General features: G+C 39.9%; 1 protein-coding gene across 4 annotated transcripts in view; it reads right to left on the minus strand.

Moving 5' to 3' along the window:
- Positions 1–13,406: 13,406 nt before the first annotated feature.
- The window catches only part of klhl4 (kelch-like family member 4), a 41,390-nt gene continuing 27,495 nt past the window's right edge, over positions 13,407–27,301 (minus strand). For 3 of the 4 annotated variants that reach the window (XM_084086004.1, XM_084086002.1, XM_084086001.1), the window contains 7 exons: positions 26,329–26,541; positions 23,283–23,469; positions 22,610–22,834; positions 18,851–19,013; positions 17,703–17,915; positions 15,844–16,015; positions 13,407–14,955 (listed from right to left, as the gene is read on the minus strand). In XM_084086004.1, the coding sequence (XP_083942130.1) occupies positions 14,896–14,955; positions 15,844–16,015; positions 17,703–17,915; positions 18,851–19,013; positions 22,610–22,834; positions 23,283–23,469; positions 26,329–26,541 (1,233 nt within the window). In that variant the 3' untranslated portion in view covers positions 13,407–14,895. The remainder of the gene's footprint in view (positions 14,956–15,843; positions 16,016–17,702; positions 17,916–18,850; positions 19,014–22,609; positions 22,835–23,282; positions 23,470–26,328; positions 26,542–27,301) is intronic. The other variant, XM_084086003.1, reaches the window with a different exon arrangement.

Consider the following 27,301-nt stretch of genomic DNA (forward strand, 5'->3'; position numbering starts at 1 on the left):
TACTCCAACCGTACTGGGAATCTCACTAGAGATTCTGGTGGTACAAGTTGTATTCTGGATGATAGGCGGTAATCAGGCCCTTTGAGTCTCTCCCTCTCTCCCTCTCCCCCTCTCTCCCTCTCTCTCTCTCTCCCCTCCTGTTTTCACTAAAGCTGGTGTGTGCTCAACTAACTGTGTTTTTGCATTACATCACTCTCCACATGGCACCCTATTAAGCTTCTGAGATCTGGGATGAAAGCCCAGGCATTCAGATTTGTCACAGAAGCAAGCTGCATTGTTGAACTGAGCAGATGAATCGTATGCCGACCAAATCAGCACCAAGCTAGAGGAAATATTTTATTTAAAAAAAATATATATATATATATATTTTGTGGGTGTATAAATTCAGAGCATGGCCTACAGTTGGCGCTACTTACATTGTTCTATCTTTTGCCTATGCGTGTTGGACATTTTGTGACACATTTAGTTTTGCACAGAGCCCCCATACTGTTCCCACTGTATCATGGGAAGAGTGGGTGGAAGCACGCAGGCTTGATTGCCTTTGAAGGATTTTCAAACTCCCTCCCTCCACCCGTATATCCATCCCTCTCTCCCCATACAGTATTCCAACCAGGTACGATTTCATGGCGACGCTTAGTTATGCAGTGGAATTTATTGTCTGCACTGCGGCAGATTACCATTGCTTAACATGCCACACAGGAGACTTAAAGAGGCAACACCTTTCATAGTGTTGCATCCCGCTGGCAGGCAGGCATGTTGGCGGACCTGGGCTTTATACATGGGTTCCTAGACTGTGAAGGACATGCAGTGCATGAGGAGGAGCCAGGTGAAAGACAACACAACAGGAAGGTCCTATTCTCTCCTATTCCCAAAACAATCCATGATGCTACACTGACTCGTTCTGGATTACCTTCTGCTTGTGTGTGGATTGCGGAATATATTTTTTTATATTCCTCAAAGGATAATCTCTAGGCTGGTTCAAAACACAGACCATGTGACACGCAGCACAGAGCTTAAGTGGAACTGACAATTTGTTATTTCAACCTGCCGTTCCTATTTTGGGCATGTCATTATAGCCAATAATTGTCAAAAACAGAAATAGCAGCTCTACAAGCTCACAACATATCCATTCACAATGAGTTGTGAGCTTGTACATCGACTAATTTCTGGCTATTCGTCATATGACAAAGTATATAGGGTTTGAGTGGTTAAGCTGTTCCATAGCAAATTAAATGTGTTAAGGGCTGACAAGACGGAAATTAAATGGTATAATAGTTGGGTACACAAACTTAGCATTTACAGTGCCAATATTCTTCTTCTTCTTCTTTTTGGTTGGGGAGGGCGGTCTCTCATCCCACACTAACTTTCCTAGCAGGAGCCTTGAATTGATGCTTGTTAGTATTCAACCCAACTACCTGTATGATAAAATACAGATTCTGCCTAAATAATTTAACACTTCTGCACGTCACATAGGGGTTTTAGGCTTGAGCTTTAGGATTAATTTGAAGGGAAACTTCTTTACCAAGCTAAAGGCTACGTAGAAAAAGGACTTGGGCTACTCTGAGTACAAAAGATATATCAGTTAAAAGAGAGAGATGTGTAGTGAGATGAGAATTAATCTTTTGAAGTTGTTATCTGCGTGTATATGCTACCAGACAGAGACAGTGAGCTATAGGCGGATAAGAAAGGTTCAGCTTTCTTCTGCCATGGGCAATCCTCCTGGCAATAAAGCTGCCATGTGGGTTTTTTGCCTGTGTGATGCCGTTTGCCTGGGGTTAAACAAGAAACAAAATGTTCCAAAAATTGATTAACTCAACCCTGGTGTGCTACTGCTCAGATCCCATTCGTAGCTAGTTATAGACTATAGCCTTGAGCTGGAGCACTGTACTGGAACACAAGCATTCAGTTTTGCATCATCACATTCCATTCTTGTACTTGCACACTTTGGAACACTCTGTTCCTTGTAGCTTTCATAAAACTGCCATTACACCCCTGTGTACTGTATTATTTGCCCAGTGTGAAATAGCCCTATAAAATTCACACTAAAGAAACCTTGCATAGTCAGTTTTTACAAATGTATTTAGAGCTGTGTGGTACATCCATTTCCCCAAAAAAAAAGTCCGTACATTTTGTTTCTCTGCCCGTCCTCTCTGACCTTGGACTTCACTTGTGTAACTATAGTAAAGGTAAATGGTGAATTTATTTAGCACTTTTATCCCGAGCGCTTTACATTGCACGTTGCGTTCAACCATTCACGTACACTTCACACACCAACGTCAGAAGCAACCATGCAAGGTAAAAAAATAAACTGCTCATCGGGAGCAGTTAGTTGTTCATTGTCTTGCTCAAGGACACTTCAACACAAAGCCAGGTGGAGCTGGGGAAATGTTCCAATTCTGAGACGGCAACTCAGCTGGTGTTGCCCCCATACAGTAATTTTCAATGGCCCAACGATCCATTGTAAACTTGCGTCATTACAAGGCACAGAGGTACACATGTGTACCTGACCTTACGCATGCAGAGCCTTTTGAACTCTTAAATGTGTTCTCTATCCATTCCAAGCCACTCTATTACGGCACTGGATGACAGATGCAGATACTGCAGCCTTTTCCCTCAGGCGGTAAAGCATGAGGCCTAACCTTCCATTCAGCAGAAGTAATGGTCCACAGCTTTAATTGTCGTGGGCTCTTCATCTTCACTAACAATAGCAGTAAGCAATGGGTCTGGGAGAGAAAGGCAGCCGTGTCTGACAAAGGCAGTGATTTAGTTCTCAAGGCAATTCGCAAGTGGATGTTGCAGGGGCAGTGATAATGTGCCAAGAGAGAAAGATCATGGTGAGGTAACCATCATATCAGACAATAATGGTACACGAGCAACAATGGGTGCCTTATTCCTCTGTTGTGAAGATTAACCTAAAAAACCTGCCATAGAAAGTTTGGACTGTATCTTTCAAGAAGTGAGAACGTGCATTAAGATGAAGTTGCAGATGTACTGAGACTTTGAAAGTGAGTTATAGAACAACCGTTGGACTCATAGTAACAGTATACAACACAAACTACTGGTACCTAAAATGTTGTGTTCTGTGCGATGAGGCTATTTTTATATTTAGATTTTTAATCATTATTAGAATGTTTGACTAAGTTTTCAACAAAAAAAGGACAGTATATTACATTTCCCTTGTTTTCTCCAGCCCTTCAAAAAGGCAAAACTTCTGTGGAAAAATATGTCATTTATGGGTCGTTGGTTTATTGTTTGAATTAGACACAAAACAGGCATGAGTAGTCACCAAATTATAAGAAACTTCTTTGGAAAGTTGAGTCCCATTAAAATGATAGATTGCAATCGCATCATAGTTTATGTAAAAGGGAGTTTCAAACCCACAAAGCAGTCTAATTGCGCTCATTCCTGTGAGAAGTCCACAAATGTAGAATCTAGATTCTCAGGCATACTGGAAACGAGACGCTTGACAGCAGATGAGTAGCTTCAAACAAGGGGAGAGACAGAAAGAGGAGGGGTGGGGGGGTTGAATCTTGACAAACAGTGAGAGCCAGTGTCTACATCATCTCTTGGCCCTGACAGGCTTTCCCATGCATGAATTCAAAGCTGGTAAAACCATGGCTGGATTCATTTTGATCTGACATCTATCATGTATGTTGTGGTTTCAATGTACTGTGTCCACAATATGTTTGGGCAATTGGCCCATGAAGTTTGAGAGAACCATTCAAGAGGAACTCCTGTCGGAGGACAATTTGGCATCTGGATGGGAGCTATTGTTAGCCTTTGCCTCATTCCTCTCTACTCCATGCTGTTTGAATGTTCATACCGGCACCATATTAATTATTAAGATTCATTGACTGTATTAATAAGAAAAGATTATCCATATTATAATTTGTTTTATGAATACAATGCAGTACATGATTTGGTTACTTTTGAAATTACAGCGGACTGTCCCTTCGCAAAAATATCAAATATGCACAGTGCTGCAAACCATGTTTTTGTGTGGAAAGCGTCTGGCAGATGGGACGTGATATCTCTCACTCAACATAATGAGACGGGAACGCGCTTCAGCACTCTCTGGGCCCGTCTGAGACACGGTGCCCACTCAAACGGGAGGGATCTGTCCCCTCTTCAAAGATAATGAGATGACAATGCATTCAACTAACCTTAGAAAGAGAGGGATGGGAAGATGAGGGAGGGAGGTTCAGTCCACAGCACTTGTCTGCCTCCTTTGATCAGATACGAAAAGCAGCTGTCTTTCTCAGTCTCTATGTTGGATTGATGAAAGCTCAGCTTACTATTTTATCACCAGTGCTGTCACATAGTATGTGCTATACTGTAGCTTGTACTGTAGTGTGCAGTACTGCCTCAATCAGGTTATTTTTCAAGATCAGATACATTTTGTTTTCAGCAAAAAATACATTTACTTTATTGTAAGAAATTGTCCTGACTATCTTATCTTCGATCTAAGCCTGTCTCTGAATTCAGTGGGATAACAAAAAAAAGTCTAAGTAAACCCAATTTGCCACCATCTGGGAAATTGCAATGTTTTGCATGACATTGAAAACTGTAAAGTGAAACTGCCATGTTGGTGGTCTTATTTCAGTAGGCTCCATGAGGCAGTGTTATTCCAAGTTGACAGTTTTTCTTGGCACTTCCTTCAACCATTGTTTACAGGCATTCCTGTGAAGGTTTCCAAAGACACGCATGCAGATGGATCCATCTCCTCCGTTTGTCCCCATGGCTAAGATAATCCCCATACGTGTTTTTTCATTCTCTTTCCTTTTTGTTACACTTTGTTTTGACATATATAAACACCAAACAAATCCTCTCTTCTAGACAGTCCTTGGAGAGCTTTCAGCCAACCAATCTGTAGTTTTGAGATGGTGTTATTTTCACTACAATGTTCATAACAATGCAAAGTTAATATCCTTTATCTTACAGAAAACAAAAGCAACAACTGGAAAAACATGACTGTTGAGGTGAACTCTTAGTTTTTGCAGCAGTAAAATGTTACTTAGGTAATACAATAATTAGTTGTATACAGTAGCTATATGAAGAAGACCTGCCTACTCTAAATCACAATAAAAAATTTAAATAATTGTGTTCAAATATTTGCCAGTGTTCTGATGGCTCAGTACACATAGCAATTACTCCAGTTTCAACTAAATGTGCAACATCCTATCTCAATTCACTTTAATTAATCACATCAAATAGGCTAATAAAACATAGGCGGGAGATCAAGTATCATAATCAAAAAAAAGTAGAGCTAAAAAGAAATTACGGGCATGTACTGTATCAATTGTTTGAGCTTTTCTTGTGCTGACGTTTCTTCAAAACTAGATAAAACATCTCGAAAGTCAGAACCTATTCTGCCCCTGGGCTTTATGCTACACTTCTTTAAAACTCAGCAAGATGCTCGTTTGAAAGCTGTGTGTGTGGGGGGAGGGGGGGGCAAAAAAATCCTTAACATCCAATTTCCCTATATTTCATCATCGTGTCTCAATAATTATGCAGGGTTATTAGCTCAAGTATTTGTCCTTGGCATTCTTAATGTCAGCTGACATTTATTATGAACAGTAATGGTATTAGAGATCTTAGATTTCCCCATTTGTAGTGGAAGACTACAGTTTGGCGCAGTGCAACAGCACCCTCTCTTGATCATTTCAGATATGATAGCACCAACAGAAGGATCCCTAAAAACCAAGATCATAGTCAAATATGTTCCACGTATGAACACACACACACACACACACACACACACACACACACACACACACTCACACACACGCACACGCACACGCACACGCACACACGCACACACGCACACGCACACGCACACGCACACGCACACACACGCTTAACTTTCACATCACCTTTGCTTTGAGTCGGCATGCATCAGTCTTTTGCTTTGAGTAGCCCCCCACCAACCCCACAAAACTTTTCTCATCGTAAATGCACGAACTACGTAGGTGATCTATTTCTGATTCAAAATGGATAATTCCACCAAAAGGTGACACGTTTCTATGCCTGCAAACACACACACACACACACACACACACACACACACAGATACATACATTATGGGGGGTTGGAAGCCACGGACCTCTAGGCTTCACTCATTATCAGTGGTGGAAAAAGTACTCAAATGTTTTACTTAAGTTAAAGTATCAATACTGCAATGTAGAAATACTCTGTTACAGTACAAGTAAAAGTCTGGAATTCAAAATTGACTTAAGTAAAAGTACAAAAATATTGGTATCAAAATGTACTTAAAGTACCAAAAGTACAAGTACTCATTATGCAGGAGGTCCCATTTCACAAGTTTTCAAGTGTATAAAATGTACAAAAATCCCTTGAAGATAGCAGATCTACAAGCTCCCAACGCGTCGCATTGCGATGCGTTGTGAGCTTGTAGATCGACTATTTTCAAATAGACAAAGTTTAAGGGCTGAAGTTGTGTGTATGTTTTGTAAGCTAAATCTACAAAGTAACTAGTATAAAGTGGTCAAATAATAGTAATGGAGTAAAAGTACAATATTTGCCTCTGAGGTGTAGTGAAGTAGAAGTAAAACTATTGGAAAGTGGAAATACTCAAGTAAAGTACAAATACCTAAAAATTGTACTTAAGTACAGTACTTGAGTACGTGTACTGTACTTACTTACCACCACTGCTCATTATAGAGGCCCACCAACTCACACACACACCCCATTTTCATACTGACTGTGAGGAATATCCTGTACAGTACACACCAAGAGGTGGTGCCACCCAGCCAATTGTGTGAACCAACACAACAGCCATCCTGTCACAGCTCAAAACAATGAACAGCATCCACAACACAAAAGACAAGTATTCACATCAGCCTTCAATTCCATAGCCAAAAAAATTACCAAAAAGTATTCATTGCTACCCTTTGGAACCCAATACAACAGCAATAGAGCAATAGCGTGAATCCCTTTTGCATACACCGCATAGTCTCGCGTCACCAGACAACTATTCCACAATCTCTGAATGCTAAAATAGAGTCTGGGACTACACTTCCCGAAAGCTGTGTAACGGAAGTTGTTCAGACCGGAAAGACATTCGACCAATCACGACGCGGTGCCCGCGGACCTGTAGTCCTAGTGGAAACAGAACCGAGGCGGAAGCATAGTCATAGGAGCGGTAGATTCATGTTATTTGTGCGAGGATTGTTTATCACAGAAAACTGAGAAAGGTATCATGGAATTAATGCCGAAAAAACTGTGAAAGAAGACACTAGTAGACATAAACGATGTTTATGAGATTCGTTGATTCCAGTCGGACTCTGCACAATGCTGAAACGGACGTGGGTAGGGGAGGGGCATCCGCTTTCCACTTACACATGATCAGAGCTTCCGAGTCCCAGACTGTATGTCGGAAACATTTGTAAATTGTGGGAAGCAACAGTCTGGTGACGCGAGACTATACACCGCATGATAGCACAGACAATGACAGACAGCAGCCGAAAATATTAAACCAGAGTGCCTACCTTTAGCAGTCTTCTTGTTGACTTCTGTGCAGCAAAGTCCTTGATCAGCTGGTCAGTAAGCTCCCCCTTTTCACCATAAATCACTCTCAATGGACATGAAGGTGAGGTAGATCTGTAAAGCAATATCCATATTTGGCTACATTTCTTCTCCACAGAGGCTGTGGAAGGCCAAATTACATCTGCCCATTGGCAGATGTAATGGGCACATTTTAGGATGCAGTATTGTGGTCGAAAGCCAAACGGAAAAGCTATTATAATGTGTTTTTTACATGAAGATTGTATGTTTTGAGAATGCATTGATCGGATCGGGTGATGACTCAGATGACACACTGTATTAAACCTTTGAATTTGGATTCAAGATTAGATCAATGGCATACAGTACAAATATCTTATTCTGTTTATTATTAGTAGTAGTATTACTGAACACAAATACAGGTGTATGCAGTTAATCTTCTGACACCTCTAGTTAGGTTGGAGCTGTGTGGAGCTGTTCTGGTAATTTCATGATCTTACAAAACCCTATGGGCCAAAAGGAAAAATTAGGGTTGCCCTTACTTACAACAAAACTAACTGGATTGCAAGGTTTTTCAATCAAACCTAGTTTCTGCACGCCCACACAGTCCTGAGAATAAGTATAATCGTGTAATCAGCCAGACTAACTGAAAACACCTCTACAAGTTTTCAGGGTGTTTAGAGATTTTACATTTTGAAAACAATAATGACTCTTCACACCAGATGTCACCGGCAGACCATAATGATTAACTAATGACTTGCTCCAGGTCTATGAATACATTTTGGGTCAGAGGCTTTCAGATAGGAACCATTAATATTTTGTCAAAATTGGGGACATTAACTTTCTGGCCATTAAAAGCAGGCAGTAAGTTTTTCAGTATGAAAAATATGGGCAGGGCATCTGTGTCCCAGCATGCATCAATACCACAGAAAAAAGTTAAAAACATAATTAATTACGAACCAGGCGAATGCATACTCTATCAAATTAGTCTAGACTGTACTGTCATGTCAAGGACCACCAAATTAGTATACATATATTTGGCCACGCACCACAATCTGAAAATAGTTTGTGCCAGGGACCCCCATATACAAAATTTGTGTCGTTAAAATGGTTCAAACATAATATTCAAACCAGATTTTTCCAAACATTTCAGTAATTGTTTTTTTGAAATAGCAGATGTACAAGGTTGTGCGCTGTGAGCTTGTAGATCAGCTATTTTCATATAGCCAATGTATATATGGTTAAAGTTATTAAACAGATTTTTAAGACAGTGGCAGGCAACAGCAAATAGAAAACCAGAAGGGTGCCTACCTTAGGTATCTTCTTGTTGATTTCTGTAGTCAGCAAACTCTCCTTTTAACAGTTAGTCACTGTGAGAGAACAAAAATTAAAATAAAAATTAGGCTTGTTGTTGGGGGAGGGGATGTGAGCATGGGGGCAAGGGATCAGAGAAGGGAACACATAGGATGAAGGGAAAGGGACTGAGACGCATGAAGCGAGAGGGTGAGGGATTGGAGGATGAGGGGAAGAGAGAGCAACAGAAGGGGACGAAGACGGTGAGAACTTGAGGAGTGAGAAGCAGGTGAGGATAAAGCCCATTGAGCTTGAGCACTGGAATGAGGGCAAGGTGGGCTTGTTTAAGTACATAAAGTGACCAGATGCAAGTAATATGCTTGCGACGACAACCATCCTGGTAACCATTTATATGGTGTGGTCTGAGATGCTGGAAGGGGTGGCAGTTTAGTGATGAAGTTGATGCCCGACAGGTAGACGCAGATTGGGGATGGGTTGATGGCCTGGGACGAGTGGCTGTATAGCTGAACTAGGACATGAGCGTGATGAGTTTCAGGGATGGGAATGGCAGGTTGAAGGTGGTGTTGAATGATTAGAATTTCTTCTGCGCAGTCCAATATGAGACAGGGTGGATGGAGCGAGGCCTCGCAGGATGTTTTGCAGGGTGAGGAATATGAAGTGACAGAAAGGATCTCGGGCAGGGGAATGTCATGTCAGAAAATGGAAGAGCCAGTGTGAGATGTAAGTCTGCCAAGGCAGCTGTCTGAATTTCTGAACATGAAGCGGGGGAGAGAGTCAGCAATGGTGTTGTGGTGTCGCGGAAGCGAGCTGGTCGGATGAGGAATTTATTTGGTGACGTAAATCCAGGTGAGCCGTCTGAGGAGTGCCATGATGGGAGGTGAGGGGGTATGACCTTTGTTGATGTGGACTACGGTTTGATTGTCTTGGGTGTATGAGAATGGAGCAGCTGGTCCAGTCACCATATTCACACAGCGGACATTTTGCTATTAAGAAAATGGCCACTGTGCGAATAGTCAATAGAGAACCACAAAGAGAGAATTGTGTATAGTACTCAAAACAGTGCAGAGGAATGTATGGCTGGGGAGATGTTAATTCCTCAGTCCACTCTTCACAAACCTGCGGCCATTGTATACAATATAGTTTCTCTTTGGATGGATGAAGGGAAGGACGATGAGAGGGACAGAGGGAAGGACGGAGGGAGGAATGGATGGACAGAAGAATGGGAGGAGGGAGAGATGAATGCATGATGGTAGGATAAAAGGCACACAAAACAGCCTTAAATTGACCCCATGTTATTTGCTAAATACACACAGCTTTGCTTCCCCATTTCAGAATAAAACCAAAACCAAACAAGTCACTTGTAACAGAGAGTTGCTGGTTATTGTTAATCTCTAATTATCATTTCATATCTTTTCTTTTTTACAGGAGAGAAAGAACATGGTACAGGTACACACAAAATAACACATTGATTGATATTCAAAATCAATACAAATGTATACCTGTTACTGTTAGCTGACACTGGCTAAGGCACAAAAAGGGGGAAAAAACTCAGTTACAGCAATCCAACACATAAACATGCCCATGTTTGTTTTTTTAGATTAATGAATGAATATAGATATTGACCAAGTGGCTGCACCCCTCCTGGCCTCATCTTAAAAACCCATGACCCCAGCACCAACCACCATTGAAAAAAGGGGAAATAATAAATAATTATATAATAAAAATAAAAATAACAGAATATAATTAAAACTCAATTCATAAATTAACAACAAATAATAAAAAACAAAATAATCCCAACATTTTGCAATATATACAAATGTAATTAGTTATAGAGGTCTTAACTTGACATAGAATGTGATTCCAAATGTCCATTGTCTGATTATTTGCACCATTTCATCTAGCTGTAGAAAGCTCCATTAGTACAACATCACTTAATAATTGTTTCCAGAATTCCGGTTCAAGGGCAGAGAGTGTGGAGCTTGCCATCTTGTATCTTTTCAACAACATTTCACACACGTCATTGCGAACACCAACCGAATTTTGAGCATTATCGGTTATCGTTATCCTAACTAATAATTATTATAATATAAAGACATTAATTAGTTCTGTTCCTACAGCAACGTGTGACTCACCACTGGCCCAACCTGTTCAGTGGAGGTGGCGTCGATCAAAAAAAACTAAATAGAATCAAATAAAATACTAATATTACTGTGCCTACTGCCTACTACATCAACTGTTAATGTAAATATACTTAAAGAAAACAAAAAACCCACCTCTTGACTCTGAAAATCCCTGGTTCTGGTTCTGCTGTCGGTCAAACGCTGGTCATGTTTACACATGATATTGAAGAGTTTTGAAATGTGGCGCGAACAGATCTGGTCCACCTGGCTGTGATTACATACAGACAGTTCATGTTTTCGTAGGCTACTATCCATATACAGTGGTGGAAAAAGTATTCAATTGTTTACTTAAGTAAAATACTACAAAGCAGAAATAGCCTACTAAGTAAAAGTCCGGTAGTAAAAATGTACTTGAGTAAAAGTACAAGTATTTGCATCAGAATATACTTTAAGTACCAAAAGTACTATTTATGCAGCATGTCCTATCTAAAATGTGTAAGTCTTTTGAAAATAGCAGATCTACAAGCTCACAACAGGCATTGCTATGTGTTGAGAGCTGTAGATCGGCTATTTTCAAAAAGCCAAAGTTTGAATAGGGCTGAACTGGTAGGCTATGTGTTTTGAAATAATAATCAAAATCTACAAAGTAACTATAGTAATTAATTCGTTTTCAAATAATTGTAGTGAAAGTACAATATTTGCCTCTGAAGTGGAGTAGTAAACGTATTGAAGATTTGAAATACTCCACTAAAGTAAAAAATACCTCCAATTTGTAGTACAGTAGGCCTAGCCATAGAATACGACTCTCGTAGATGTATTTTAGGATTCTGACCTTTTCAATCAATGAGAGTCGTAGACACTATCCCCCATGGCCAAATGGATTCTCAGCTCCTAGCCTGTACGGGCACCAAACATGTACAAATGCAAATATAAAGGTGCTTACCCGCATGCTCCATTAACTAACTGTCCGGAGTTCTAGTGCAATGTAATAATCCATATTTTTCAATAAAGAAGTATTTTAATGCCATCTGTGGCCGATACTGTCGGAAATTCACAATGTACGGTAGTGACGAAGCGCATCCGGAAATACACAAAATGTAAACAAGAAGTAAACGAGGGGGGAGACAGACGGGATTAAAACACTTCTTTATTGAAGAATATGGATTATTATATTGCACTAGAACTCCGGACAGTTAGTTAACATTTGGGGCGTGGGGGTAAGCACTATTTGGCAATGGGGGATATTGTCTACGATTCTCGTAGATTGAAAATGTCAGAATCATAAAATACATCTACGGCTACAGTAGGCCTGCTTGAGTACATACTTAGTTACTTTCCACCACCGCATGTAAACAGCCAGCCATAGAACACTCGAGGAACAGGCCGGTGGCAGACTCATCGCGGCGGCATTAAAAGTCGTGGCACTGCCTGTATTCTCACCCAATATTTCATTCACTGCCACTTGGAGTCAGCTATTGTCATCTAGTTTTACATCCATTTGAACGTTCTGGCAGAAAACGTGAGTTTAGTCTACAATATCTCCACTTGTCCACGTGCTGCACATGGACAACAAAATCCTCCTGAAGGAGATCCGAAATGATTGCTGGCCTGCTGAACATGTGAAAACTTCCTAGCGCATGTATGAGGCACAACATTCTCAGGTGCGTTCGCTGAGATTAGTGTGGGCCGGGCTGGTAATCAGTGATGGGAGAAGTACTGGCATGTAGATGCATACTCTGCTAGTAGAAGTCCCTCATTCAAAATGTACTTCAGTAAAAGTACTAATGTCGGAATCAAAATATACTTAATGTACCAAAAGTAAAATGACTTATATTGTGCAGAATGTTTTTTGAAAATAGCCGATCTACAAGCTAACAAGGCATGGCATGGTGATGCATTGTTGTTTTGTGACCTGAAATGTATTTGTATAGGCTACCTTTTCTTCTGTAATTTTCACGTTGAGTCTACAAATAAAACATTGCTCAACTCATCAGTCAGGCTTTATTGTCCAGCTGGGTCCAATACAACGCCAATCAAAACGGCATATAGCCTAGTTATTGATAGATATTAATGTCATGACGTCATGTCACTTGGGCTTTAAGTTTAATATGTTTTGCCTAAATGCTTTATTTCCATGTTTACATTCTGTTCAGTTTTAGTGCATTGTTATTTCAATGTTCTGACAATAAACTGGCAGATATGGTCTATATCAAATGTGTATTGCACCACTCAGTCTGTCATTGTGCAACATCAACACATGTGACATTTGACTGCATGGTTAAACTCACATCATACAGTAGGCTAAAGCAGGGAATGTGTTGGTAGTTGTAACCATTTGATACAAGACTATAGGCACAGGAGGACATGTATTTTAAGATAGATTGATAGGAAGGCTACACACAGTAGCCCAATAATGAATAATTCAAGCAGAAGAGAATGAAGTAAGTTTATTTGTAGGTCTGCATGCCATATAAAATTATGATAAAAACTTAAAAAGCAACATTTGGCCTCAAAATTGTGGTAACAATTACAAATTAAGTAATGTTTGGTGTTGTGGAAATCAAGTCATTATTGAAATCCTTTCATGCACTTTGATTGTTTGAATCAGGACCCCAGTGGGGTTTAGACTGATGCTTACTGATGCTTTTCTTTTTAATGTTTGTCTTAAGGATCTTCTTCCATGTGGCCCAGGATTTCCAAAGGAACACAGAAGGCATCATATCCTACTTGAATTTGACATACATAGAAATGATCAAGGGCTATTGTACTGTACAAATGCAAATGAAACATTCACTCCTCTAGCATGCCCAAACAAAAATCACCGTAGATTGACTGGGCTGCATTGGTTTAAGCCTAATATAGACTGTTGTACGGCTGTGTCACTCACCGAAAATAATTGATTTTCAATCGAAGAACGTGACACGATTGTATGATGAAGTCTATATTAGGCTTTAGGCATGATTCAGTCAATAGAAATGCAGTTTTTGGCAAGATCACATATATCTGTACAGTAATGTGAAATATCAATATGATATATTTTGTGTAATTCACAATTTTGTAAATGTTTATTTAACGTGTATCAAGACTTCTAAGACAAGCAAATTACTTTGGTGTTCTTCAGCTACAGCCTCAATAAAAAAAGAAGACGCAAAAAGAAAATCCATTAGAGATTTCATTTCAGAACACTTTACTCAGCAGGAGGTTGTTCATGTCCTTGCAAACTCATCTCCCTTAGTATTCACAGTGGCCTTCCAAAAACATCTTGACCAAGAGTAGAAAACATTTAGTTTAGACCACCCACTAAGGAAATAAATTGTTACATATTTAGACTTTTTGAGTGTCTAAAATATAAACCTAAAAATATATGTGATGGCACCAATATGAAATGTTGCTATATAAATGCACAATCCCCCTCCAAGAAGGTTTTAGCCTATGTACTCAAAATGTAATGTTATTTATTTTTTTGTATCTTGTGGGTATACACAGCATTTCATAAAATGAGCACAACAAAAAATCTTGGCACTAGTTTCTCATAGCTTAGTACAATCTGTGAAAAATTCTTGATCGGTTGAGAATGTTGAAAATCCAGAGTGCATTGCAGACATCTGAATAAACCCTCCCAAGTGGGCAGACAAGTACGCTAATGACAGAGACAATAGTTTGTGGGCGAAGCTGCATTTGTGTTTCTCTCTGAATGTCTGAAAACTGAGAAACAACACACGCATGCGCGCGCGCGCGCACACACACACACACACACACACACACACACACACACACACACACACACACACACACACACACACACACACACACACACACACACACACACACACACACACACACACCATTCTCAAAGGAGATGTCCTGTTGTTTTCATTGTCCACTCTCTTTTGCTGATTTCTCTTGTTTGTATCCTAGGCCGCTCTGTGAGACAAAATGCTCAAGGCAATTTCACCACCACCACGCAGGCGCCTGCCCTGCCAATCTTCAGAGGAACCTCCTGTGGAAGACACGGGGAGGTTAAGCAGCACAAAAAACTAATTTCACTTGACTCACATACATTGCAAAATTCAGTGTTGATTGACTCGGAGATACAAATGGATACATTAATACCAAGGATTTTGCCATTTAACTCACTGAGTGCCAGGATTGCCAGAATTATTTCAGAATTGAAAATTAAACAGAATTGAAAAGTGCCAGAGTTTTTTTCACAGAAAACAAAAAGTGCTTAGGAAGAGAGATATAGCCTTTTTTAGTTCTAAGTTAAACAAGGAGTGGATGGAGCTGCACATCTTCAAGTAATGATATCTTGGGTTCTGAACATTTAAAAAAAAAAAAAAAAATCAATATTTTTTCAAAAACACGTCAAATGCGTTAATGGCACCCAGCGCCATAGCGGTAAAAACATGTGAAACACGTTAATGGCACTCAATGAGTTAAGGGGTTTGCCATCGATTCTTTTTCTCAAAATGCTTAATTAATTGACTCATTTAAATTAAACACCTGAGCAAGTTTATCTCATTGTTCTGCTAGAAGGTTAAAGAGTCAGCATTACTGAAGCAGTGCAAATTTGTACACTAGGCCTACAAGCAAATCATTATTCTACTACATATTGATATACACTCCGATAATACTACAGTTCAGAATATATCTTCTACACAGTAAAACCCTCAGTGTTCATTTAATTCTGAGTGACAGCAGCACAACAGTTGCAACAGAATATTTACACATATGAGTCAATTTGTGTACATTTTTACACTAAATGAACACTGTAGATTTTTCTGTTTATACTCCATAAAACGCCATAATAATAACACATACAAAATGTTGTTTTGGGGTGGACGTGGACTTTTACATTTCCACACAGAAAATGGAGTAGCACCAGTACCTCGGTCCACTCGTTGTTCTGTGCATCGTAAGACTCAACACTGTTCAGGTAGGACTGTCCATCATATCCACCCACGGCGTACAGCCTGTCCCCAAGCAGGCAAACGCCCACCGCATCCCGAGGAACACTGAGGGAGGCTACAGTTGTCCACGTGTCTGTCTTAGGGTCATACCTGTCATTGGGAGTAGGGACAAGATGGATTGATTTGAGAAAATGTAAGAGGCCATAGCGATATGAACTACCTGTTCTCAAGAACGTCTGAGGGCGGCTGATGTTTCTTAGGAGATAAACAATATCAAATCATAAAACATTGAGTTTCAGAATATAAGCAACACCCTAGCACTCCTTTTTCTTCTTTGCAAGTTTTTTTATGCTCATCTAGCTCTTGTCACTCTGGATAAGAGCATCTGCTAAATGCCCAACTGCACAGTTATATTTATAGTTATGTATGGCATGACCTACAGGCAGGTTTTCCAGTTGATTTTCATGCTGTACTGAAATGACTGCCAAACACTGGCTTCCTTGAAGACCAAACAAACTACAATATGCTTTGGAATTATGGATTTGGATTATTGTCTGTAATGTCAAGTACAGTATGGTGAGTCGTCAATGAACTAAACATGCAGACCACTTTGACAGGTGTCAAAGCCATTAACCACATGAACCCAATTTCATTGAAAATAGCTGATCTACAGGCTCACATCACGTTGTGTTGTGAAATGTTGTGAGCTTGTAGATCAGCTATTTTTGGTGAAGAGATTTTGTGTAATGGGAAAAAAGTAGTGGGCCATGGATATACCCCTGGGGACCCTGGTCAACAAAGTACTAATTACAAAACAAAGTCAAGTTTTGACTTGGTTCAGAGGAAACCACTGGAGGACTGGTATAAACTAAATGGTGTGTGGTCATAAAATCTGCTCAATAGTGTGCTTAAGCTTAGATTCATTAATTCTAATTAATATTATGGAGGATGGAGCACAAATAAAGGTCTTACGTAACCACTGTATAGAAAGTGATAACAGAAATTTATTAAATATTCATCATTTGTAGTCTCTCTTCTCTTTAAAATGATAGAAAACTACATCTACAATATTTCAGCCTGCAAAGCCAATACCTTGTCATTCTTAATTTAAAGGGTTATTTCGATGCAACCGATTTCACTGGAAATTAATTCTCTCCCTGTGGTCGTATTAAATTAGACACCCAATAGGCAACAATCTATCATTTGAGTTTAAGTGATAAATATGTCTGATACAATGAAAGAGTATGGTGATAAATATGCAATAAATAAGTAATTATAAGCGGTTTTGTCTAGAATTAAGGAGGTTTTATTTGTCACTCATGCTTGTACCTGAATGAGTGAGTTAAAATCAAATCTTATTCATTCTTTAAAGTAACCACTACAGTAAAATGCAGTTATAGTCACATATGAATCATGTGTAATTATGTCACAAAACAGCATTTAAAGTTATGTTTTCCAATTGTTTTCATTGTTGTTGCCATCATCACGGTACACATGAACAAACTCACTCACTCTGACCTACACCAGTCACAACAGAATGAAATACAAGATAAAATCACAACCACCAGATGGTGCCAGATGCTATCAAATAAAACCTTCCATTGAAAGCAAAATCCTATAGTGTCTGACATAGTACTTTCAGGAATGTCTTAAACTGCAGGAACAGGGTGGGAATTCAGCTTGTATCGCACAGCAATTCAACTTCAGTTTTTTTTTCTTTTTCTTTTTTATACGGAAGGAGTTATTTTCAGCCCCACTCTGTGTTGGAACCCTTCTCTTGAATTCCAATCTAAAACAACGAACATGAGTCTTTAACAAACAAGGAAGGGATGTTTACCTCTCAACACAGTCTGACAGTCTCGAGCAGTGGTTGGAGGCAGGAGCATCATGTCCGCCCACAGCATACAGGAAGCTGTTGTACGTTGCCACACCCACGCCTCCTCGCCTCTTCGCCATGGGAGCACACATGCTCCACTTGTTGGTGTGTGGATCAAAGCATTCCATGGACCGTAGGCATGAGCTGCCATCTCGACCACCCACTGCAAATAATCTGGAAACGCACAATAAAACACAAATCAAATGTTTTCTTTTGTTCATTTTTACAATACAAGTATCCTACCTGCGACCCAAGACCTCTGGCAAAGTAAAAAAAACTGATGATACAGTACATTTTACATCTACAGTACCATCTCAGCAGCTAGATATTTGGCAGATCCAGTGACTGAATAATTGGCAATGCACCAAACTTCACAATCTCAGAGACGGCAGTGGATAGTATGAGGATAGCCCTTCGCTGGAGATCAGCTTCTCCCAGGGCAAATACTTCCAAGTTTGAAAAGTCTCCCATAAGGCCTATGCAGCAGGAAAAATGGGGGCTGTGAAAACAGATTCCTTGTTGTCTATTCCTGACCTAGATGCAGAAATAACTCCAGGATCTATCTTAGCAGAAAGAATGAAGACATTGTAGCCAAGTGGCAGTCTCCTTCTTTCCTCCAGTGCACCAACAGATTGAAAGTAGGCTGATGATGAGATGTTGACTCCTTAACTTACTTCTTTGTCACAATATTTGTATTACAAAGTAAATGGTTTTACACTCAGTGTAAGCAATTTATATGTTGTCTAAATTTCATTTTTTTTACAAAAATATAAAAAGATATCCCTCAGTGCAAGCGATCAACAGTGTATTTATATGTGTTTGAGCAAAGGATACACGTAAGTGACCCTGACTGTATGGGTTGATCTTTATTCTCAACACGGATTTGACTGTACTGGCACGACGATGTGTATTCCATTATTACTATGTTGTAGCCAAAGTGTCGTAACTAAGAGAGACTTTTGTAGAGTGCCATTGTTACCAAAGTATTAAGCCGTCAGTCTGATTCTACATTTAAACTAAAATGTGTAATTTCTCTCAGCAAAATAACGTAAGCAACTCTCAAGTCAAGATGGTCCATAGTTCTGGTGCAGATCTGATGCGGAACTTACTTCCCGTTGAGTGCAGTGACTCCCACAGTGCTGCGTGGTGTGGACATGCTGGCCACGTAGTTCCACTGTCTGGCCTGAGGGTCCCAGCGTTCCACGGTGTTCAGATAGCTCCAGCCGTCATGACCTCCTACAGCATACATAGGACCCTCCAGCACAGCGATACCTGCATGCAGTTCAGTAGGTTACATATGTGGGCATGTAAGGTGCAGCACATTAACCCTGTGTTATCTTCTCTGGTGATGAAATATTTCAACATTCCTGGAAGAAGACCGGTGCCTACAGAGGCTGTACACTGTAAGCCGTGTTATTTTAACTCAGAGTGCACAAAATGCAACCAAATGGACCCGTAACGCTGATGATTTTACTGTGTACAGTTTACACAGCTATTTTTCAAAATGCTGGAATAATATGGGGGAGAGTGAGTCACTTTTACAGAGCTGACCAAATCTATTCAGGAAACTGGAAGAACATAAACGTGCATTGTTGTTTCTCATACACAAGCCACAGAGGAGAGTGGTTTTCACTAGCAGCTATGCAACACAATGGATATAGTTGTGTTCTCATTTTCTTTGGTCCAAGTCCAATTATCTTGAGGATACATTGGCGCGAACAAGCATTTTGAGAAACCTACAGTTACAGACATAATATGCATAATAATAAGCACAGTCGGACAGGGACAATCCGTACTACTCTTGTTCTTACTATTACTGTAGTATGGTTCTGAAGTGAAAATGTTCCTTTTTCTTTATCTCACCTCATGATGGACACAACGGGCCACAGCAGGTAGACAATAAGCTGACACATATTCAGCCCCAAACTGTGCACACCACGAGCAAAAGCAGTCAAGCGAAATTTGCTACAGGCAAGATCAAAGACAGCACAGAGAATCTACACAGAGTAATCTTCTGGGGAAGCAAATTCACTGATACCTCTGACCACCCCGGGTGAGTGGGTTGGAGGCTGAGTTTGTGACAAGATCTCCCTGCTCCGTTACCCAGACCTGTTTCCACTGTGGATCAAAATGCTTCTGATATGGAATTTATCGGCTAAGGGAAGGGAAAGAAGAGCAAGGCTAGGCCCTGCCTGCCAAGCTTTGATAGGAGAATGGGAAAATATCAAAGGTTTATCAGAAAATAAATGTGTGAGTTTTCACAGCATGCCAGCTGTGACCCTCTGAATTTGAAAACTGCAATTTTAGACATTCCATAAACTAGGAAAGATAGTCTAACTGACCTTTCAGGGTTTTCTGCCTTTATTGATAGTACAGTGGAGAGAGACAGGAAACAAGGAGAAAGAGCAGGGGAGTGACACATAGAAAATAGAACCATGGACCTACAGCCAGGCATCAAAGTCTACATGGTACGCACCCCAACCAACAGCCATCTGATGCCCAACCCTAATAATTATTGTTATACGGCCTTCTGTGTATGTGCATGTGCATAGGTACCCTATATCATTGTCAAATCACAACACAAGGCCATGAAACTGCATAGATCTCTAAATCAGTTTTTGACATATGGTGCCCTTTGATGGTCAAAGGTCAAGGTCAGCAATGAGCCACATGGCTCAACTTAACTATGCACACTTGTAGGTTGCCCTTGTTACATATGAATTTAGCAATAAAGAGGCCAGAGATCTCTATGAATTAAATCATGAGAGGCTCATCCAATGTCCACTGAAATATTAATAGCCTATAATTATTCCTTAAAACATCTTCTAAACATGTAATTCAAAGCAGTGTGATTCTAGTGACACATAATTATATGAATAATGTAATCAAAACAAATAAGCATAATGCATTCACAAGTAGTTTACTAAATAATAATAATGTTGCGGTCATAATAGTTAATGAACAAGGCTATACAACATAATAGCTCATGATGGATTATGTTGTAATGATACTAATAAAGCCTTTTTATTGTTGTTATGACTTGTACGATAACATGATAAATTGTAGGATGTAATGTTGATATTTTATATAATGAAAAACAGTTTAACCACTTGAACCAGCATTCCTTTTCTGGGGGAATATTCTTCAAAAATGGACGGGTGGCCAGCAGGCGGACCTCACGCTCATGTCACTACGCCATCATGCTCATGTCACGACTGAGCCATAACCATATAAGGAGTTCCCAATGCAGCTACGCCCAGATATGGAGTGTGTTGTCTAACCATGGCATCAGGCGCAAACAAATCAGTCAGCCCATATATGGGCACAAAAAGGGGCATGCCCATATTATATGGGCATATACTGATGACATCAGCGATATTCTAATATTAAATATTGCTACAATTAAAATTAAAACTTAAAATATTGTGACCGAAAATAATGTAGCTACAGTTATAAACAATGTGTTGAGTAAAATGAAATCTCTTTTACTACTGATAATGCTCACATCAACTGATCAAACACAACGTCACTACAACATGACTCGAATTTTTCGAGGTCAATCCTGTTTTTCAGAGTTGCCCTGTCCATGAGAGCAGCAATGCAGTGTTGTGACATCATAAAAACCTTTAGCTTCTTTACCTACTTTTCAATGTGAGTTTCAAACATTATAAATCAATCATCAATACCTAGATACCTAGATACTGTACTTGTACTGTAACAATAAATCAATGTAACTACCCTGAAAAGTTACAATGAGGAGGAGAAACTAATGTCTTATACTGGCATTGGAAAAAAGTTTCAAATCAAACCACTGTGATTCTACGGCCCTCTGCAAGTACCCAAGAGATTGAGTAAGAGTGGCACCACAGCACTAAATTACATCATCGTAATAAAATATATCTGTGCATAAGGAAAGTTTCACCAGAATTGGACCCAGTACAGAACCTTGGGGATACAAGGGATAGGGATTTTTGGTGAATATTTATTAGATCATCTATTTTTGCTATTCACCTACAACAAATTATGTAGAATTTAAGTGGTAAACAAGTTGAACCCTAGCGTTCCTATTCTGGGGGAACGTTTGCAGAAAATGGCAGATCTATTAAGCTCAACGTGTCGTGGAACTAGGCTGGTTTGGTCATTTCAAATAAGATTTCAAACTTAAAAAAAGGAAAGAAAAGTTGTATTCATGCAAGAACAATGGATTATATTTCAGCATGCTAACGAGAGAAAGGCTGTAGTTTCTATAGCTTGGAATCCTGATCATAATGATGTCATCAGTATGCAGGTTTCTGAACTTTCCAGGCCACCTCTGAGACACAAAGTAGACAGAAATGCTGCCATCTCATAATGAGCACCAGTGAAGACCGGTTCTATGAATAGTGCTCCTTTAACAGCAGGTCCTTAGTATCAATGTTTGAAATGGATTTCACAGCCTTCCAATTTGTTAGCATTCCAATATTTGTTGGGATTATTTAAATTGTCAGTTGTTTCAGAAATAAATCTGTCATGGCACGTCTAATAAATGGAATGAAGTGTGAAGTGGTTGCATAATAGCCCATCCCTGTTTTCCTAGCCCTCACCCAAGCCAAATGTCTCTCATGGTTTATCCACAGTAGGCAAAAACATAAATAATGAAACCCAACTACAGTGATACAAATCGCTTCAGATAATTATGGCCGCATTATTACTTCTGACTGTTTATAGCTCTCTATAATACTAACATAATATTGATGTGTTCTTCTCACAGCGTTATAAAACAAACACCATTGATTTCATATCATTGTATCTGCAAGGTTTAGCAATATATTGAGTTCAAGGATATAAATTAAGCTAATTGGTCTGACAAGGCTATGTGGAACACTCACCAAGTCCATGTCTATGTGTTGACATAGGGGGCATAGTGGACCACACTTTGCTGAGAGGGTTGTAGCACTCCACCATATTGGACGTCTTCAGTCCATCCCTTCCCCCCACCACGTACAACTTGTTGTCGATCACCGACACGCCAAACTGGAGCCGGCGTCCATTCATGATGCCAACCTGGATCCACGTGTTAGTCCGCAGGTCGTACTTCTCTATAGTAGTAGAGCCTTCAAGAAATGGAAAAACAAAGGGGTTTGATCGCACAGTCACCATTGCAAGAGTAGGTAAACCTCCTGAAACACAAGTCAACCTGGCAGTCTCTAGACCCTCCAAGGCACATGTTTGTAATACAAAATATATTCCTATTACAAAAACACATAATACATTGTTTTCCATACATGTCTTGTTATGAAATGGTGGTTGAAATGTTTTAGCTTCTCTTAAATAATCACATACAATGGTTTCAAAAGGAAATATTGTAGGCTAATTATTCCTCAGTTACAAAGGTTGTGAACCACCAAACCCATACAGTATACTGTAGCACCTTCAGTATATGTGCAACTCTTGTTAACAGTATTCATGAAAATACATATATAAAATAAATCATATTTTCATGCATATCTTTACTCCCCATACTCTCCATGATTGTAAAACACGTGAAAGGCTGGACCTTACCTTTACTAGCATCCATTCCTCCTACAGCATAAAGTGCACCAACAGTTGATTTTCTGGGTTTGGTTCTTGGGCTCTGGAACATTGGACGACGCTCAGGCAATAGATGGTACTTCATGGCCTCCATAAGAAGCTTTTGGCACTCTAGATCATCTGAGAACATCTTGTTGTTTTCCAGATCCGCAAGGAGCTAGGTTGAACAGAATTACAAACAGTATTTGAGATTTTTTGAGTAGTAAAATCTATTGTCTAGAAATGCACTGCATATTTAAGAGAATGCATGATAATTTGGTTTCAGCTCTACTGTTTTAATTTGCAGCAGGGAAATCCTAACCCTAACCCTTTATCACATACTTAACTTAATGTGTGTCTGATCAAATGTATGGGATTAGAGAGGCAGAATGAAATGTAAATGAAAGCACTCTAGAAGAATAGATCAATGTTCTCATTTTTATAATCACAATGTGAATAATGAATGTGGGCTATATACTGTAAATCTCAGACTTGACCATGCCTTGATATGTGATTGCAAAGTATGGCTGCCCTTGTTTGCATAGTTTTTTAATTGCCAGAGAATGCACTTTGCATGACCTTTTTATGTAGTTTCTTGAAAACATCACATAGAGGAAACAACTATGCTCTTGTCCTTTAACCTAAATGTCAACCTCTAATTTCAACCATAACCACAGCTACACTTAATCCTCGCATCCACTTGCCACACTATTAATGCATCATTTTATCCTAAAGCACTCACAAACCATAGGACCTGCTTTTGTTGTTGTTTCACATGCGTCTAAACACAAATCACGTTTTGCTTTGTAGGCACAGGAATAAAGAGTTATCATAATGGCACAGTGTAGCCAGCACAGTGTGTCCTCTCCATATAGAGAGGACATCTCCCGGACCATTCTAGACATACATCACACTCTTCCGCTTTGAATAGCCATGCAGCAATTTCACTATCAGTGTAGGCACGCATCACTCTTTCGCTTTCAGTAAAGCATGCATCACTTTCGCTTTGAGCAGGCATGCATCAGTCTTTCGCTTTGCACACACACACACACACACACAAAATACCATTTTCCACAAATCATATAGATTCGAAATGGAGAATTTCACCTTTGCACACCTGCAAACACACACACACACACACACACACACACACACACACACACACACACACACACACACACACACACACACACACACACACACACACACACACACACACACACACACACACACACACACACACACACACACACACACACACACACACAGCGTGGCTGTCTAGAAGAAGGTGCATGTGTGTGCGTGAGTGTGAATGTGTGTGCGTGTGTGTTCTTACAGTATGTACATCTGAGTGTATGTATATGTTTTTGTGTGCAATCATAATATATAAAGTGTCAAATGCCTGTGTGTGTGTGTGTGTGTGGGATGAACCTAGGCAGGCATAAGTGTTCAAATATCATTATATCATTTATATCATTAAAATTATTATTCCATCAGTCACATGCTTGTTAGTTCTTGACAGTTACCCAAAAGTGACAATTCATAACTTATACTGTAGGCATGATGGCAACAACACCCCAGGTTGGAGAAAAACTAATGTGTCCTTTAAATAGAAGGAGAAATACACGTAGTGGCTCATTTAGACATTTTGTCTGACAGCTAGGGCTAAATTGTAAATTGTCATGGGTCTTTCTCAGTATTTTTGTAGTTCAGTCAGACAACTCTTGGATTGAATAAATATATTTATTGAGCATAAATATTTAGAAGCATATTTGGCGTCACGGATCTGTCTCATTTCCTTCATTCCCTGTAAGCATGAATTATAATAAATGATTTGCCAACTAGATTATACAGGAAATGTTAAGAAATAGACCCCCATAAGGCAATCATAGAAACAGAGCCCACAGGTGGATGCTGGGGTGGTGGTGGTAATCATAGAGCAGAGCACAAAGCAGCGGCAGAGCAGCAAGATGGCAGAGCAGCAGCAAGACGTATGAGCTGTGAGCAGGGAGGTTTAACCCATTAAGATCTATTTCTGAATAGCCAAAGAAATCTAAAACTGACACCGATTATTTACCGGTATAAATGGGTTGAATAGCCTGCCCCAATCAGATGGAGTGAGCATGTGACTGATCAGCTGATCAGGAATTGGCGCTCTTTTGAGGTTGTCTGCCTGAACTAGCTCTGCAGGCTTCGCATCATTGACTCTATGCACTATACATGTACATTGAACTGTACATTACACTGTATATTTACTTATAGTACATATTGATAATTGTGTCCTTAAATGGTTAAGTGTGTGGATTAGGCAGTGCAATGTTTTTCAGGTCCCTTATGGTATATTATTTAATATGTAATAAAAGGTCCACAATGATGGAACTTTTTTTTTTTTTTCAGAAAGTATGCCAATGGCAGCAGTGCACCAAGCAAAAAGGTGCTGTTTGCATATTCTGGATCTGAAAATATTGTTAGAATCCAGGCACAGTAAGAGGTTATGTAAATCGTTGGTTCTCAAAGTGGGGTCCGGGGACCCCCAGGGGTCCTTGAGGGAGTTCCAGGGGGTCCCCAGCTAAATGATTTATAGGAACCAAATGGACCCTTATGGGTCTGTAACTCTGAGAGTGTACAAATGGAACCAAATGGACCCTAACGGGTACACTCTCAGAGTTAAATTAACATTGATTTTATAATATAAATTGGGGTCCCAGAGATAGAAATGCCATTAAATGGGGGTCCGTATAGCATAATGCATGTCAAACTGGGGGTCCTTGAGATTAAAATGGTTGAGAATCACTGCTAGAGCCGTAAAAAAATCTTCTCTTATGGGGGTCCCTGGCATATCTTTTCAAATGGGGGTCCGCGGGCTAATAAGTGTCAATTTGGGGGTCCTTGACATGAAAGTTTGAGAACCACTGATGTAAATATCCTGTAGATGCCACATGTGCATTTGTGCTCCAGCTGAGACATCTGACCAATTATAATTTACAATGTTTTCAAACCATACGAACAAGAGTGAACGATTTGCAGTTTCACCTACCTGTGGAGGTAAAAGAGGCAGGCGGATGAAGGCCAAGAGAACCCCAAGGTCCTGCTGCCGATGTTGGACATCATACCTCACCCACATCATCAGAGCCTGGAAGATGGTCTCCTCGTCTGGTACGTTGATGTCATCGCTGGACAACAGCTTGATGATCTCAGCCGTGGGGAGCAGCAGGAACTCCTGGTTCTGAATGACCTCCAGGAAGTGTTCCTGCAACAATGAGAGGAGACATGTAGGCAGATAACATCAGTCATTATTGTGCGTGTGTGCGTGCGTGTGTGTATAAGATTAGATAAGAAATATGATAAGATCAGATAAACCTTTATTGATCTCGGGGGGTGAATTCAGGTGTCATAGATTCGAAGCAACAACAATAAGGAGAGGTACTGTATAGGTAAGAGACAAGAACCAAATACAAAACCAAGATAGATACGATTTTTTTTTTTAAATCAATACAAAAATAAAAACTAGATCTTCGACAGGCCAGGTTGGCTACCCAGGCATCTGTACATCCTAGTGGTCCATGTGCTGGCTGAATGTGCTCCTCACGACTGCTACTGTAGCTCATCACAGAAGGGATGGGAGGGGCTCTCCACGATAATAGCATCCAGCTTCATTCTCATCCTCCCCTCCGCAACCACCTCCAGACTGTACAGCTCAGTTTGACAGAACTACTGTTAAAAAATTGGTAAATAAAGTATTTAATCAATCAAAATGCAACTGTACAGGACTAGCTATGCTCACCAGCTTGTTTGGTTTGTTGGCACCCCTTGTGCTGATCTTAACACCCCTAACAAACCACAGCAGATAACTGATCTTTAACACCCCCTAACAAACTACATCAAAGAACTGATCTTAACACCCCTTACAAACTACAGCAGAGAACTGATCTTAACACCCCCTAACAAACTACAGCAAAGAACTGATCTTAACACCCCCTAACAAACTACAGCAAAGAACTGATCTTAAC

Source organism: Gymnoscopelus microlampas (assembly GCF_963454915.1).
Source record: "Gymnoscopelus microlampas genome assembly, chromosome: 18".
Taxonomy (NCBI): domain Eukaryota; kingdom Metazoa; phylum Chordata; class Actinopteri; order Myctophiformes; family Myctophidae; genus Gymnoscopelus; species Gymnoscopelus microlampas.